Here is an 18670-nt window from a genome sequence, read left to right as displayed (position 1 = left end):
TTTTACCATTATATTTTCTTAGGAGCTTAATTTAAAAGTGCCTATACACTTAAAAGGACCTTGTGCCTCCTCCACAAAATGGAAGGCTGAGCTTGAAGTCATAAATTGCAATCTCCTCAGCCAGATGTCCTTTTCATAGTGAGCTTTACCCACTGTCTCACAGGAACATTACTGTGGGGATAATGCCCAGTGGAAATTAATCATAAAGAGAATCAGTTATAGGAGTCACTGAGAGAAATTACCACAGACAGCACTCTGGCTGCCTTACAATTACAAGAGCCGTCAGCAAAACTCTGTCTCCAGGGACCATTATTCTGAGGGAACTCTGCCAATCGCCGCATTATTTAAAAGGCTCGTTTTTATGCTCCTCAAATGCTTACTGTCAAACTAAACCAAAGTTTTGAAAGGATTCAAACACTTCCAAGTTTGGGTAAAGAAATATACTCCCATACTCAAATATGGCCTGTGAGCCAGGTAAGCAAAAGATTTTTTTCTTAACCAACATACAAACTTTCCTTTGTCACAGCAGCCTTGTAAAACTCACTTACATTGCAGGGCTTGAATTCTGATGACTCTGAAGGCCTTTATAAACCTACAATTCTATTTCCAGCAGTTTTCCATTGAGCAGGCAATATCTCAGTCATCTTGAAAACTTTTAGCCCAGGACAAAAAAGACAAATAACAAATGATAAAATGGTAAGAGCCACATCTTTTTGTTTCAAAATCTCTCTCTATATATATACTCAGAGCCCCTGCTGACTTCACAAAGGAAACAAAAGTGAACCACACAGGCAGGAGGGAACTAGAAATGACCCATATGTTGTCGTCACTAAATGACAACGTTTTTGCAGTATCATTTTTCTCTTGGCAAACTATATATCATAATTCTGTTAGTAAATTTTTTGCTGCTAGGAAAACTGCGTGCATTTGGAAAAGCATCCTGTGAAATGATGAAAAATACTTTTTGCTTAGACTTGTGCCTATGTACTTAATGTAAAAAATTATAAACAAAACACTATATGAGCCACTATATGAGTTGTGGAGAACTTTGGTGAAATGAATGCCTATCATGAGAAAAATCTAAATACATTATTTAAGAAGATGTTTACCAGTAGGCCCAGAACCACAGTATTAGCTCCTAGTGTTACCTTAAACCTGGAATTGGACATTCAGAGTATAACTTGGAGACACTTTTATTCTGCCAAACACTTGTTACTTAACCCCTTCAAAATGTTCTAAATAAAATAATTTACTTAAAAGTAACAAATATATCAGATATAAAGTTTATTTTGATTTTATTGAGACATTTTATTTTTTAAAAGTCTCTTGATAGCTTCATGATCAACTTGCAAGAAGAAGACTTTTTGCAGCAACTGTGCTCACAGGTTCAGCAGCTAGTCTCAAAGCTTCCCTGAGTAATGGGATGGTAGCAAGATGGAACAAAGTTTCAAGACTTAGTGGAAAGATCTGCCCTTGCCCTGCATTATATTAACATGTCAGGAGCTGACACCATGGTGAGACTGGTTGAATAGAAATAATGAAACAGCCTCTCTGTCTGCAAAAAGTAATGGACACCAGAATCAGAAAAATGAGTTTATATTCTGGATCCCCACAGCTGCTACCCATGTGATGTAGGACTGAATGTTTCATCTCTGGATACCAATATCCTTACCTGTACAATTATTTTCTGTGAAGGGGATGTGTATATATATATACACACACACATAAAGCATAGAGAAAGTGTTCATAAAGTGGTAATTCCTATCAATTCTGGAGGTTGTTCAAAGCTGGGGACAGGAGTACTACATCACAGAATTAAGATTCAAAAGCATGACAGACTAGAAACATGAGCTAAGACAGTGATGAATAAAGAGGGAAGGAAAATAAAATTCTATAATTAAGGTTTTTTCTTAAATTTTGATTTTGTTTTAAATTCATTTGTACCACCATAATATGGGGCCATTCTGGCTTAACAGCAGCTATGTAAAAAAAGTTTCTGAAAGCTTAAATGACAGGGAGCTTACTACGGAAACAATAGTAGGACACAGGTTCTTAACGATCAGGTATAATCCTGTACAACACAAGCATATTTTGGGCCTAAATTCAGAAAATTAAGCAACCTAATGCACTTTGATGACACCATATTCTGTCTGGAGCACCATGTTCAGTTCTAGGCATTGTGTTTTCAGAAGAATGGTTACACAGAACAGCCTGAAAAGGAAGCCAAAATGGCAAAATGCTCATACAAGAGAGAGTTGAAGAAGCTGGGAGTACTAATGCTAACACAGAGAAATTTAGTGAGAATGTGAAAACTTACCTCAAACATATAAAGGTCAGTAAAAAGGCAGCTAAAGTAATAGTGATAACTTATACATACATACTGAGTACTTGTTATGTTCAAAGTAGTCACTGTTCTCCCTGTTTTGCAGATGAGAGGACTGAGGCACAAGGGAGCTAAGTTACATGTCTACTATAGTCACGTAACTCAGGGCCAGCTCTCTTCCCCAGTGTTCATCTTCAGAGCTGGGAGAGATATTAGAGCTATCTGTCAACTATTTCCAGTCTTCCAAGATGGTGGTGAGATTGCCCTCCCCCACTTCCTCTAAAGTTGGGTATGGGCACATGATTTGCCTCAGCTAATGAAATGTGAGCTTACATCACATTCACTTACATTGCTTCAGACGTGCATATAACTTTCCACATAATCTTCCCACCACAGATGTGCAGGGCTGGAGTCCCCATCAATTTAGGTCTCCAATGGACAATGATGGACAAATCTGACCTTTGTTGGACAAGTTACAGAAGTAAGAAATAGACTGTTACCATCTGCTCAACTACTGAGGTTTAGGGACGTTTGTTACTGTGGCATCACTCAACCTTTTCAAGCAGACACAAGAGCCTGTCCACTTGAAATCACTAAAATATCTCAGTATCAGGAAACTTATTTAGTATTCTATTTCCAGAGAACAGAACTAAGAGTAAATTATAGAAACAAGTGGGCAGATGTGGACTTAATTTTTTTTTAAAGAAAAGTTGCCTTAAAGTTGCTTCATGAGATAGTGAGCTTCTTGACAATGGCAATGTTTAAGCAAAGGTGATATGATCATTTTGCATCCATGTAGCAAAACAAATGGCTTAATTAAGGGAATGTGAAGTATCCAATTTTTATTGAATACCTCCAATATATCAGGCAATCCAGCCACAAGGATAAATATAAACCTACAATCTTTATCCCCAGGAAAATAGCCATAAACTATAGAACTAGATAACTGCTATAGGATTTTTTTTTTAAACAGTGTGATTCAGCCAAAATAGAGATAATAACATGGCCTGGCTGAAACTGAAAGCAAGCCTGAACTTACAAATAACCATGTAGCACTAGAAATCCTAGTGATGCTTAGGTTGTATTATTATTTTTCAATTAGGAACCAAAAGTATAGGGTTTGTGAAAGGGAGGGAAACGGGGAGAATTGCTGGGTTTAGAGGAGGAACATTTTTTCCTTTCTCTAGTTACCATTCTTCAGTCTTGCAAACCAAGCATATTATCTGGCTTACATCAGGGGTGTTCCAGCAAAGGGAATACATTGACTCATAGCAATTGTTACTGACCTTTTCCATCACTTCTCCCACCCCTCAGAGCCAGGAAGGGAACATTTCAATACTGATCAAGTCAGATCTGAAAAAAAGCAATAGCCTTTCTATATAGGGCTATTCTTCAGCTCAGAAATCAGCCAAAGCTTTTCCAAAATATCAGAAGTCTTCCCTAAAAGGGCATACAGGCAAGGCTTAGACGTCCTAAAGGAATACCACATTGAATAGAGGATGTGAAAATCACAAATTAAATGAATGATTCCAAGGGACACTGACATTATTTTACAAACAGCACCTTTAAACAGCACTAACTTCAGTACTTGCTTTCCCTGGTGGTATTGGTAGTTGAAAGTTTTTGGGTTTTTTTTTTAACTTTTGAAAATCAAACAAGGGAGATTTGCTGTCCTTTCACTAGCTCATTGCTTTTTAGTGGAAAAACAACTAAGACATGGGTAAGCATTAGCTGTAATTGTTCTGAAGCAGACATTTCCATTTCAGGTTATTATTCATGATGGTATTAGTGCAGAATAATATATGCAGATGGATTTTGCAGCCATTACTAGACCAGGGTGAGGGCATCTGATTACTATTGTTCCCCAACTCAAAAGCATCAGTTTGAACTTTGAATCCTACAGCCTTGCCCAGGTTGAATTTATAAACTAGGGCTGTGATTTTCTATGAAGTAAAATAAACACAAACATCAGGGCAAGCTGGATTTCAATGCCATCTCTTCCACCAATTCAGTGTGGCATAAGTTTCTCTAAAATACGCACTCGGAAGAAATTGGCTTTGGCACAAGTAAGAACAGCAGGGAATGTGCAGCTCGTGTGAGTTTAATGTGCACCCTTAATACACGGTCTATTTAAAATCTTATAATAATATTCTTGCAGAGACAGCTGGATCCCTGTGATACCAGGTCTTGTGCCAAGTTATGTACACAAACATACTCTTACAAACACAGGTGTGAAATATGCTAGGATAGAAGCGAGGGACAGAGATTGGGGTGTTTAGTCTAGTGGCCCCACACCTCAAAGTTTCAGGAGCACAGCCGATGTCTGAAGAGAGGGGAGACGGCCCATCCTGTACTTTTATCCCAGCACCATGGAGATGACCCCATTTTGCTAGCATCAGTTTGCCCTCTGCCCTGGTGGCCTAGGTTGAGATTTAATCCAGGGCCAGAAAAGGCCAAGACAATTGTGTTGCTGGTTCTCAGATGGAGAGAAAGTCAGGAAATCAATAAGGCTTCCTAGGCTGGCTGAGCTGACACACCCACTCAGAAAGAATGGCCCAGGGGGAGATGGCGGGGGGGGGGCACAGGTGGGGAGGGGGCTGGGACCTTTACAGCATGGACATGAAGATGCTGTAATTGGGGACACGCGTGGAGCCAGGGCTGGGAGGTCATACTACACTCACTCAGTGAAAGATGTCTTTTTCCTCCTCCTAGTCCCCCAACCCCATGCCAAGTGAGCTAGAGAAAGTTGTGCCCCGACTATGGCGAACAGGACCGGGAAAGGGGACTCGAACAGGCGGAGAAGAGATCTGGGTCCCCTTACCTTGTCCTTGGGACCGAGGTTCTGCAACACCTCCTTGCCCGTGGCGCTCCGGATCTCCACTGCGGCGGGAGCGGGCGAGGCGGGAGCAGGCTCCCCGCTGTCCTCCCGGCCTTGGCCCCGGTGCGGGGTATCCCCCTCCACCGCGGGCCGGCTCCCCGAAGCGCGGACGCCGCCCTGGCTGCTCCGCGGGGTCTTTGCGCCACGCTGCCCCACGCTCAGGGCATCGAAATCCAGCGTCTTGCTCTCGAAAGCTCCCTCCACATTGCAGAACATGCCGCCGTACTTCTGCCGCGGGACCTGGTCGGTGGTGCCCGGTCTGGCCAGGTACACGGGCAGATCGTCCTCGTGGGAAGTGTCCCAGCCCCTCCGGCCCGAAGCCATGCTGCAAGCGCGTCAGAAGCCGGCGAGTTTTCTTCTCCAGAGGCGGAAAGGGCAGCCGCCGGCAGCGCGCGCCGAGCCACAGTGACTGGGGCGGGAGGAGGCGCTGAGCCTTCGCGCCAGAGGCGGCAGTGCTGTTCCGGCTCCCGCCCGGCCCCTGCCACCCAGCAGCCCGCGAGCGCGCGGCGGCGCGGGGCCTGGAGCTCTCTGGCGCCCGCCCGCCGGGAGGAAACCGACAGCCGCACCCCCTCCGGCACCCCCAACCCCGCCGCGGCCTCCCGGGCTGACGCATCGCCGGTGCCCATCGCTCACGGAAAGCGAACTTGGCGCGCGCGCACACGCACACGCACACTGCCGCCCGCGCCACGCGCTCCCAACTTGTCCCACGCCCCGGGAGCAGCTCCATCGTCTTTGAAGTGTTCGCCCTCAGAAACTCCACTCACTGATGCACGCTTTGTCTGATTTACTCACGCAGACTCTTTCGTGGGCCTCTGAAACAAGTCTCTGACTCTCTAGGGCACAAAAAATGAATGGATCCAGGTATGTTCTTCACAAAGTCCCGATTTATGACTAACACAAACAAGTTAGACTCTCCACAGACTCACAGTGCTGCGCATAACTCTAGATTACCTAGTCCTCACCTTCGAATTGTCAGTTCACCCAGTTACGAGGTCTGCCTCATAAACCTGTACCTCCATATATAAACTGAATTGGGTTACACATCACACACACACACACACACACACACACACACACACACACACGGAGGGAAGACCATCTAACCTTACAGTCACAGAAGCCTATAACTGACTCAGGTAAACCCATTCTTACTTCATATATGCCATTCAAGATTTTGATTTTTATCCAACTTTAATTTGCCTTACACACAATTGAACTCCACATCATAGATGTGTAGACTACCCTATATTTTTACCTTGCAGGATACTCTGAATGAATGCACTGTCCATCACATAGCAAACTCCGGGCTTATATCTCACTCAGTGACTCAGGCCCAGCTTTATACTCCTTCGGAACCCTGCATTAGGAGCCCACACAAGCCTAGATTTACCTCAGAGATATGCAACCAAAGACTGCCTGCCTGGTTATCTCACAAATTCAGTCTATTTAGTTCTTTTTTACTCATATCGTACAATAGCTATAGGCACATAATTGGTACTCAATAAATCCCATTGAATGAATGGATGATAATAACAATTTATAGAGTTGTTGCTATGTGCCAGTACTATGGTAATTACTTTTGATATTAATCATTTAATGTCCATAAGTGTGTGAAAGAATCCTGCGGACATACAGGACATCAGTCTTTGAAGGCATCTGCACTGAATTTGGTGAATTGAAACTCTGAACTCCAGTATTGGAGTGGAACAAGAACATTGGGAACTGCGACACTACGGGATCTCAGTGACAGGCCTGTGACTGCCACTAAAGTTAGGGGAATGGAAGTTGGCCTGAAATCAGAACAAAGACGTGTATTGACAAGTTATACCAACTTGCAGTAAGTAGAGAGAAAGGCACTCACTAAACTGCCTTTGCTCTACCAAAATTAGTTATGAGGGCTGGGGATGTAGCTCAGTAGCGCAGTGCCTGCTTCTCAAGCACAAGGCCCTGAGTTCAATTCCCAGTACAGGGAAAAGGGAAAAAAAAAAAAAAGGAAATGAAATTAGTTATAATTTCTTCAGCTGATTCTCTCTGGGCAGGTGTTCCTTTTTAATATATGAACACAGAATTTCATGTGAGAAATTGGTAGTGCAACTTACTTCCTCCATTTTTGTTCATATAGGTTTATCTCTTTCATTTTTCCAGTGCTATTAAATTATTTTCAGTCATTAATTTACTTACAGGCTCTTACAGGGATTCTTGCTTTGTGTTCAAAACTGTTGCAGGTGCTCTCCTCTGTGGGGCATAGATCCAGTATGGGGAAACACAAAAAGAAAGACCAGGACAGATAATCATAGAGCTATAAAGAAAATAAGGCAATTAGCTAGCAAATATTAAAATTTTATTAGTGCCAGACTCTGTGCTAAGGACATTTCATGCAGTATCTTTATTAATCTTAATAACACTACAGGTAAGATATTATTATTATTATTATTATATTTGTTTGGGGGGGATAAACAAGGCAGCAGAGTTTCTAAGTAAATGCTCAACTTTTGACAAAGTCATAACCTGAAGCAAGATACATGCAGACTCTAGGGTTTCCTTTGAAAGAGGGTACACTCTGACTGCATATGCACACTTGCGTATGACCATGTGTGTTGGTGCATGGACATACATACCAGAGTTTGTAGTTGTAGATGAGCCCTGTTATTATAGCTGCATTGCCTCGCTACTATGTCTTATGCAATGTATATGCCCAATAATTACATTTGTTGACAAAACATCACATTTAAAAGTCAGCTGCTGAAGACACACATATGTGTTTAATTAAGGAAGCAAAGCACAGAAACAACTCCAGACATACTCAGCCACCTCATCTTTGACAAAGGAGCCAATCACCCTCATTGGAGGAAAGATAGCCTCTTTAATAAATGGTGTTGGAAAAACTGGATTTCAACCTGCCAAAGATTAAAACTAGACCCATACCTATCACCATGCACTAAACTAAGATCGAAGTGGATTAAAGATCTAAATATTAAGGCAGAAACACTAAACTTGCTGGAAGATAAGTTAGGTAGAACTCTTGAAGACATTGGCATAGGAAAAGACTTTATGAACAAATCCTCAGTAGCACGGGAGCTAGCACAAAGAATCAACAACTGGGATCTCATCTTATTAAAAAGCTTCTGGACTGCAAGAGAAACTACCAACAGAGCTAAGAGACAGCCTACAATGTGGGAAAAAATTTTTAGCAGCTGTGCCTCAGACAAAGGACTACTATCGAGAATATATAAAGAACTGAAAAAAATCAGACCCCTCAAATTCAAAGACCCAATTCAAAAATGGGCATCTGAGATGAGCAGACATTTCTCAAACAAAGAAGTAAAAGCAGCAAATAAATATATGAAAAAATTTTCAACATTCGAGAGATGCAGATGAAAACAACACTAAGATTCCACCTCATCCCACAAAGGATGGCTGCTATCAAGAAATCAACCAGAAAAAAAAAAAGAAAGAAATCAACCAATAACAAATGCTGGTGGGGTTGTGGAGAGAAAAGAACCCTTCTCCATTATTGGTGGGAGTGCAGACTGGTCCAACCACTGTGGAAATCAGTATGGAGATACCTCAAAGAAATAGGGCTGGAGGTCCCATTTGACCCAGCTATTCCGCTGCTGGGTATCTTCCCCAAAGAATTAAAAGAATCATACCACAGCGATATATGTGCACCCTTGTTTATAGTGGCACAGTTTGTAATAGCTAAAGCTTGGAAACAGCCCAAGTGCCCATCAACTGGAAAATGGATAAAGATGTGGTTTTTTAATAATATGGAGTACTACTCAGCCATAAAGAACGAGAAACTAGAGACATTTATAGCTAAATGAATGCATATTGAGGCCATCCTCTTAAATGAAATGAATAGGACACACATGTGTAGATACTGAATAGTTTCTCTAGTGTGAGAAACTGAACGTGTAAATAAGGATTAAAATGATTAAAATGAATAATTGATAATTTGAAATAGGAAAAGGTCCAAAGGTGTAGTGGTGGTGGGAGGGGAAGGGGAAAGGGAAGAAGGGAAAGGAAAAATTATGAGAAAAGAAAAAAACAAATGGAAATGAAATCTGTGTAAATAGGGAAAGGTGGAGGGGATGAAGAGCACACAGGTAATAGGGGGAAAATAAGAACTAAGATACATCATGTACAGGTACAAGCACCCAATGATAAATGTAAAAGTATTGTATACCTAAAATGTACCAATAAAAGAATTAAAAAAAAAAAAAAAGCAGAGCAATCTATCATAAAAAAGACTGAAATGAGAATAACTGGTCTGACTCCAGTCCTGCAACTGTATGGCCTTAGGCAAGGGTCTGATTTAACTTATTTGTTTTTCTCCTTCATGTTTGCTTCAACCTCCTGATAGCTCACACACCTAGTAGGTTTATTAAGAACATCATTGTTTGAGCAGGGCATTGTTCTGAGAATTTCATGTACATTGACTTAACCTTTGGAAAGACTCCATAAATGTGGGCTAGAGATGTTAAGTTCTCAGCCCAGATCATCACAACTAGTACTTGAAATTGGAATTCACACCTTATAATAGCTGATTAAGAGCCTATTCACTTTAAAACACCCCACAGAGCTTAGTTGTAAAGTTCCAGTGAAAAAAAGAAATCAGAAGACCAATAGTAAAATGTTAGCCAATGAAATAATTAAGTGTCTGAGTCATTCTTGGGGAAAAATTAACTTTAATTAAGACAAACACTCATATAAAGGAATATCCTACCCCTCTCAAAGGCATTAGCCTCAGGGACATGGGGCAGTTTTGTCAGAGGGTACATATGACAACCACGACCTACCAGTATGTCTACAGCTATATTAACTTAGACCATCCAGCAAAGGGACTGTCCAAAATGCTGTTTGAACAGTAAACTATTTGTATAACATCAGCAGTGAAAGAGAGCTTTCAGCATGTCATACACCAGATCAAATTTGCATTTCCTGTAACTACAGTCAATCACATGCCGCTTTGCCTTCAGATGACTGGTGATGTGCACCCATAGCATATCCGAATATGGTTTTAGGGAAGTGTATTCCGGAGGCATCATCTATTACCTATAGATCAGCAGAAGGCAGAGACTCCTAGACAGTAAGCAGTGTCATGTACCAAGCAATTTTGATATGGCAGCACCAAGAATATATTTTATGTAAAAAGAATATTGCACTGCATCCTTATAAGGGGAAAATCTACTCAACATATTTTATTATTTATTTATTTATTTATTTAGGTACCGGGGATCAAACTCAGGTCCTTGCACTTGTGCAGCAGGCGGCAAAACCCCTGAGCTAAATCCCGGGCCCTACTCAACATATTTTAATACTCAAGCTGTGCCTCCATGCTCAAAAGAGAAATAGAGTTATGCAGTTTACTTTGACTTAAGAATGAATTTATTTATTTTTGTTATTTAGGGTTTTTTTTAATAATCATAACCTTGAATCTACAAGGTTAGAGTTGGAAAGGAGTAAGGAAAATGTGGGACCCAAACAGCAACTGCAGCAAAACACAAAATGTATAGAATATTGCAAGCAGGTGGGGTGGAGGGGTGCTCTCCTGAGACACAAGTCTGTTGGTTAAGATGAAACACAAGTCAAGTCAAATGTAGTTTGCCTGCATCTGTTTTCCCACAGTTGTCAATGGTGATCTTCTCGCTGATCTTACCATTCATGGACCCAAAGTGCTCTGTGGCTTCCATCACATCCGTGACCTTTTTCATATTCCCAAAGACCACACACTTGCCGTTTAACCATACTGCAGATGAAAAACCTGGAACCACTTATATTCAGTCCAGCGTTTACCATGGACAAGTTGGCAAGATCTGTGTACTTCAGGATAAAGTTCTTATCAAATTCCTATCCAGAGATGGACTTGTCATCGGGCCATTGTGGCATGTAAAGTCACAACCCAAGCACATAAATATCCTGAAGTAATTTTGTGAAACCAGGAAACCTTACAGCTAAATTCTTTCTCTCCAATACCCAGAGCACAAAAGTTTTCTGCTATCTACAAATAGCTAGAGGGAGATGCAGACCAAAGGCTGCAGCAATGTTGAAGAACATTGTAAGGTGAACCATGGCTGGCCGTCGCAATTCCAGGTGACAGTGGGATCTGCAAAACCAAAGTGAATTTAAATATTTCTGAGTATAAACCATCTTCTGTCTTTTCATTCCTCGGGGAAAGGAATTTTAACCTACATTATCTTCTTGTCCTACTTTATGGACATAGAAGTTAGAAAACTCATTTTTCACCACAGATAAAATATATGAATGAGACAAATTGTTCCCAAAAACGTCAGCCCTTTGCGTGACACACAGTAGGTGCTCAATAAATATTACTCTACCATTTCCTCAGAGTATAATATATCATTAATATCACAGGGAATTTCCAATGACCTAAACCATTCTCTGCAACTTTAACTCTGCAGAAGTTTATTGAGGAAATTGATGAATAGCATAACACGTTTAATATAAATGTTAAAAATAACTGCTGTCTTCCATATACATTCCACCATATGAGTTTTCCTGACAGCCCACTACTGAGTTTTAGCTCAATATTTGGTGACCAAAATGTTAATTAAAAACATAAAAAAATATTTTCTTCCAAATACATGCACAATGGTAAAACTAGATTATAAAATATTTTTGGCAACCCTACCCATGCATGCTGAACCAATATTCCCTGGTCATATATTCATATATATGACAAACTTACAATTATATATATATATATATATATATATATATATATATATATATACACCAAAATACTGTATTACTAGAAAGTCATAGGATTATGGGTAACTTTTAGTTTATGTATTTCTATGTTTTTCAAAATATTTATAATGAGTTACTTCTATAATCATAAAGAATATTATTTCAAATTTCAAATGTGTGTCCAGAATGTTACTTTAGATAAAAATATATTTATTGAACCTGATAAAAATTGCTGATGGAGAATTATCAAACCAGGTGGTTATATGTATACTCTATTAGAAACATATATTATTCAAAATAAAAAATAATGATACAATAAACTTAGTTTCCTCATCAGGGTCAAATTGGTACCTCATGCAGACCATGTCAGCAGTTAGATAGCTGAGTGGGGAAAGGGTCATTATGATGAGAATGTGACATGAGAGCTTACAGACGTCCTCAAGGTAAATCCTTTCCTCCAGAGGATTACTTAATGGGACATGACATAATCACCTTCCTGGTGGGGAGAGGCTGGGCTTCCTTTCTAATGTTATACACTGAACATGTCCCTTTGATTGTTATCATTCTCAGATGTTCAAAAGCCAATTCCAAGCATAGAATTTCCTTTTGCCTTAAGTGGGAAGATGAACAATGTTAAAGTCATTGCTGACTAATATAATAAAGCAAATATTTGCTTCAAATGGTCTAATGTTGTAGTTTCGCTGATGTAGGCTCACAGGTATGAGTTAATCTCCTATCAAGATCTCTGAGCAAGGGCCAGACAGTAAACTGAGTTCCGGGATGCAACAGGAAGCAAAACAAAATGGAACAAAAAAACCAAACCTATAACTAGTCAGTCTACATTGGCAGTCACTAGTCATGAAATTTCACAGTGTTTCTAAGCTTTAGAAGAATACTTACTATTTTTCCAGTTACTCTTCATGTTTTCATCCACTTATAAAATAACCACATTGGTTTTATATTATTTTATTAATATCATTCTGATACTTTGAAATAAAATGATTTTACCTTTTACTCTTCAAAGATAAAAACAATGAATCCCTTGTTTATCTCTCCCTCCCTTCCTTGCTCACTCCCTTCCTTCCTTCCTTTTCAATGAAATTTAAAAATATGGGAAAGCAGAGGGTTGTTTAGCAAACGCCCATGCACTCTCTGTAGAATTTATAAATGTTAACTTTTCAACATATTTTATTCACATATTTTTGTGGAATTCAAGTGTCCTATGTACCCCATCTCATCTCTCTCCCTCTCCCTCTCCCTCCCCCTCTCTGTCTCTCTCCCTCTCTTCTTAGGAAAAAGAGGCACTTACCTACATTAATTACTTATATCCTTGTAGAGTGCACTATCTGTTTAAAGCTGCTTACTTAATTGGGGTTTTAAAACCCATTTTCTTTATTAAGTTAATTACTACCTTAGTTTAATCATTTCCTTTTTAGGAATGATCTTTGGCCAGAAATTATATAGAGAGGTCATTCTCAGAAAACAGAGGCTTGCAACAATATTTGATTTTCTTTCCTAAAATAAAAGTAATTACAACTCATATATCAGGGTAGAAAATTTTCACATTCTAAGAGAATGTGAGCATTTTCAGAATAATGAGCTTTTGAATTGAATGACATTGGATTAGAGACAGGCTCAAAAATCAACCATCTTTCTCATCTTAGGGATTTTTTTGTTATGAGAGCTTGAATGGCTCAAGATGCCTGGACGTGAAACTTACCGCACAACATTTTAAAAGGTAGCCTTCATTGTAGTGTTCCCTGGAGCCCGAACTAAGGAATACACCAAGAAAGGTAGTCGAGTAAGGGGATACTATGAAAGAAAAAGCTCCTTTCAGTCCATAAGACTAGGGAATATCCAGGTTCCAGCATAAGTAACAAATAGGCAAGGACTAAAGATTTGGGAGGAAAAAATGGAAAAATGGTAAATAATTTTTTGTTGAGAATGTAATAATTATGTATGGATTAAGAAAACATAAATGCATCAGCTGTGGCTTCTTATCCCAATGCTTTTGTCTGATTTCATTTTTCTTCTAATAAATAACTCCTTGTCTAGGGAGCTCTCTGGAATGCTTTATTCCTCCAGATCTGTCATAAATAAGATGAATGGACAGGAAACAGGATCCCTTACATGTTTCTGAACTTTTGGAATAATTCATATTGGAAACATGAAGAAAAAGGTATGCAGACAATTAGCGTAGTTATCTAGTCCCAATTTTCATGTTTTATTAAGATATATCAGAGTGTTTATGTGATGTGTAATTTGATTGAAGTACTGCATGGAATTCAAAGCTGGAAAATCTGGACCACAATTCTGGATCACACCACTAGCTGAGTGGGTTTGGGAGAATTACATAAACTCTCTATTTCTGTTCCTCCAAACAAAACGGAAATAAAAATCTGTGTGGCTGGAGAAAGTAAGATACTTCATGCCAAGTTGTAATTTGTTCTCTTCAAATTTTTATTGTTTTATTTTCTTCAGTGCCTGTCCCCAATTTCTGTGATCTAATAGGTAAACAATAAATGAATATTTTGTCAATGTTATCCATAATTACTATTTTCAGTGGTAGAACTGTCTGTTGCTAGTGAAAACTAACCAGTCTTTGGCATGAGGAAAGTTAAAAAAAATTGGGAAACCAAAGCAGATTACTTTCTAGTCCAATAAAATTCTTAGCATTTGTCCTTTAAAATCCTTAGATCAAAGATATAGTCAAATCCATATATGAACCTTATTATTTTAAAAGACTCTAAAGCAATGTACTGAGACAAATGTTTTTATGTATTGATATTTTTAGCAGAGCTTATATGAAAATTTACTCAGCTTTGACTATATGATTGCAACAATTTAATAATTTTAAATGTTTACTGCTAAGAATTAACATTTAAAGTGTAATGTTAACTTGATAAATAATTTATTTCTCATCAAAAATATCAATACAACCATCCACTTAATAGTCTATAAAATCTTTAGTTGTGTCAGAAAGGAATTCTTGGCATTAAAAGTTGCATCTACAGGGCCAGGGATTTAGCTCAGTGGTTCCGCTGCCTGCCTCGCAAGCTCAAGGACCCGAGTTTGATCCCAGGTACCAAAAAAAAAAAAAAAAAAGTTGAATCTACAAAAATACATATCACAGTCTTTTACTATAAGGCTGATGGATCAGTTCTAGAAATGATTACAGGATATGAGGAAGGACTGACTAGTTTAAAAATCTTAAAACTATACATTTATTAAATATATGTTAAGAGAGCATTTAGTGAAATTCTGAATTTAAATACTATGTAAAAATTGTCCTGGATTATTTATCTGGTAAATGTCTTATTTTAATATAGTAATTTGCCATTAATTTATTTATTATTTTAATTCTAAGCAAAAATTAATTTTGAAACTGAAAGGACTAGGTAGCTAAAGAGTTAGGATTTTTAAAATGTGTGTGTAATATTGCAGTAACTTTGGTGGGTGCAGTCCTTGGCAATTACCCTTGTACGAATAAAACACAGATGTGATATGGTTAGCAGGATTACTTTTTGCTATGCATATAATTTTTGACATTTGTTGGAAAATTCATCCTTATTTACAAATTCAGTAATCAGTAATTATATAACCACAAATCATTTAGTAATTAATTTCACCATTTGGATTTCTGTTGTCAAGTTTTACAACTGAATCTTAAGAAGTCTTTAATTCATGAAAAGGCATAAATGAAAATTCCTGATAGGGAAGACAGATACAATTTTATTTGAAAGATACCTTTCTAAAATTCAAAATTGTAGTATATCTCATGATAGAAAAATCAAGTTTACCCCCTCTACTTTTGAAGACATGGAATAATGTCCAAGATAAATAACATCACTTGGAAATTTGCTCTTGTAAAAAAAACTGTAAACCTTTGAAATAGTCTTATTTATCCTGCTTTCTTTTAAATCCAAAGAGAAGCTCTTTTTCTTTTTCTAAAATAATTCAAGTACTGAAGAGACAATGTCTGAGCCAAGTCTACTCTCCATCAGCTATGAAGGGATACAAATCTTGTTGGAGAAACAAAGGAGGAAGTAATCTGCTTAATCAGTTCAACTCATTAAGTATTTATTGAGTACTTATCTTGTGCCAGGACATACTGAAGGTGTTGTGGAAGTTTACCAATAGAGTAGATGAAGACAAATATTCAAATATAAAGGTTCTCAGACTATAATAAGTGTTGTCACAAGAGGAAAGGAGAGCTACAGATCAGTAAAGGCATTTAGAAACAGAATGCAGAAGATCATCAAGAAGATCATACACCTTGATCAAGTGGGATTCATTCCAGGGATGCAGGGATGGTTCAACATATGCAAATCAATCAGTGTAATACACTATATCAATAGAGCCAGGGACAAAAATCATATGATCATCTCAATAGATGCAAAAAAGCATTTGACAAAATCCAACACAAATTTATGATAAAAACCCTACAAAAAATCAGAATAGACAGTCCCTACCTCAATCTGATAAAAGCCATCTATGAAAAACCAACAGCCAATATCATACTAAATGGTCAAAAACCGAAATCCTTCACACTAAAATCAGGAACAAGACAAGGATGTCCACTATCACCACTCCTGTTCAATATAGTTTTGGAAACATTAGCCATGGCAATTAGACAAGAGAAAGAAACAAAAGGAATAAAGATAGGAAATGAAGAAGTCAAATTGTCGTTATTTGCAGATGACATGATACTGTATATAGAAGACCACAAGAACTCCACCAAAAGTCTTCTAGACTTAATAATCAAATTCAGTCAAGTAGCTGGATACAAGGTCAACATTCAAAAATCAATAGCTTTCCTCTACACTCACAACAACAGAGTCACTGAGAGAGAAATAGGACAAATAATTCCTTTCACAATAGCATCCAAAAAGCTGAAATACCTAGGAATCAACCTAACAAAAAAAAAAATCAAAGACCTCTTCTCTGAAAATTATAGCACTTTGAAAAAAGATATTGAAGGGGATATCAGAAAATGGAAAGACATCCCTTGATCCTGGGTAGGAAGGATCAACATAGTGAAAATGGCTATACTTCCAAAATTGCTATATAGATTTAATGCAATCCCAATTGAAATCCCAGCAGCATACTTCATATACCTTGAGAAAACAATCCAAAAATTCATTTGGAACAAGAAGAGAGCCAGAATAGCAAAAGCAGTTCTAGGTAACAGAGACATGGCAGGGGGTATCACAATCCCCAACCTGCAACTGTACTACAAAGCTACTGTGATAACAACAGCATGGTACTGGCAAAGAAACAGACTTGAGGACCAGTGGAACAGATTAGAAGATGCAGAAACAACGCCAGACACACTCAGCCATCTCATCTTTGACAAAGGAGCCAAACACCCTTGCTGGAGGAAAGATAGCCTCTTTAATAAATGATGCTGGAGAAATTGGGTTTCAACTTGCCAAAGACTAAAACTAGACCTATATCACTCACCATGCACTAATCTAAAGTCAAAATGGATTAAAGATCTAAATATAAAAACAGAAACACTGAACCGGCTGGAACAGAGGTTAGGTAGAACTCTTCAAGACATTGGGGTAGGAAAAGACTTTATGAGCAAGACCTCAGTTGCCCATGAACTAGCACAAACAATCAACAAGTGGGATCTCTTTTTACTAAAAAGCTTGTGCACAGCAAGAGAAACCACCAGCAGTGTGAAGAGACAACCCATAATGTGGGAAAAAATCTTCTCCTGCTCTTCCTCAGACAAAGGTCTACTATCTCGAATCTATAAAGAACTTAAAAAAATCAGACCTTCATTTTAATCATTTTCATCCTTATTTACACTTTCAGTTTCTCATACTAGAGAAACCATTTGGTATTTACACATGTGTGTCCTATTTATTTCACTTGAGAGTATGGCCTCAATATGCATCCATTTAGCTATAAATGACTCTAGTTTCTCATTCTTTATGGCTGAGACCTCCCAAATTTAAAGACCCAATCCAAAAATGGGAATCTGAAATGAAAAGATGTTTCTCACACAAAGAAGTAGACATGGCAAATAAACATATGAAAAAATGTTCAACATCACTGGTCATTTGAGAGATGCAAATGAAAACAATGCTGAAATTCCATCTCACTCCAGAAAGAATGGCTGCTATCATGAAATCAACCAACAACAAATACTGGCAGGGCTGTGGGGAAAGAGGAATGCTGCTCCACTGCTGGTGGGAGTGTAGATTGGTACAACCACTGTGGAAATCAGTATGGAGATATCTCAAAGAACTAGGACTGGAAGTCTCATTTAACCCAGCTATTCCCCTGCTCGGTATCTTCCCCAAAGAATTAAAGGAATCATACCACAGTGATATATATGCACCCATGTTCATAGCAGCACAGTTTGTGACAGCTAAAACTTGGAAACAGCCCAAATGCCCATTAACTGGAAAATGAATCAAGAAAATGTAGGATTTTTTAAATAAAATGGAGTACTACTCAGCCATCAAAAACGAGAAATTAGAGACATTTATTGCTAAATGGATGCACATTGAGACTTTACTCTTAGTGAAATAAACAGGACACACATGTGTAAATACTGAATAGTTTCTCTAGTGTGAGAAACTGAAAGTGTAAATAAGGACTAAAAGGTATAATAGATAATGTGAAATAGGAAGAAAGGGGACAAAGGGGAGGCGGAAGTGGGAGGTGTAGGGGAAAGGAAAGAGGGGAATGGAATCAATATGAGAAAACGAAAAAATGGAAACAAATTCTTTGTAAATAGGGAG

General features: G+C 38.5%; 1 protein-coding gene and 1 pseudogene across 1 annotated transcript in view; both read right to left on the bottom strand.

The window, feature by feature from the left end:
* The window catches only part of Dpysl3 (dihydropyrimidinase like 3), a 107266-nt gene extending 101646 nt beyond the window's left edge, over positions 1-5620 (bottom strand). The window contains exon 1 of the mRNA XM_021266171.2: positions 5145-5620. Within this exon, the coding sequence (XP_021121830.1) occupies positions 5145-5525 (381 nt within the window). The 5' untranslated portion in view covers positions 5526-5620. The remainder of the gene's footprint in view (positions 1-5144) is intronic.
* Positions 5621-10711: 5091 nt separating this feature from the next.
* LOC106010170 (peptidyl-prolyl cis-trans isomerase A pseudogene) lies at positions 10712-11113 on the bottom strand (annotated as a pseudogene).
* Between the last annotated feature and the right edge of the window lie 7557 nt (positions 11114-18670).

This window comes from Heterocephalus glaber, unplaced genomic scaffold, assembly GCF_053883595.1.
Source record: "Heterocephalus glaber isolate CG9 unplaced genomic scaffold, H.glaber_assembly_v1.0 deba00001463, whole genome shotgun sequence".
NCBI classification, from domain to species: domain Eukaryota; kingdom Metazoa; phylum Chordata; class Mammalia; order Rodentia; family Bathyergidae; genus Heterocephalus; species Heterocephalus glaber.
This window is presented reverse-complemented; position numbering and strand designations above follow the sequence as displayed.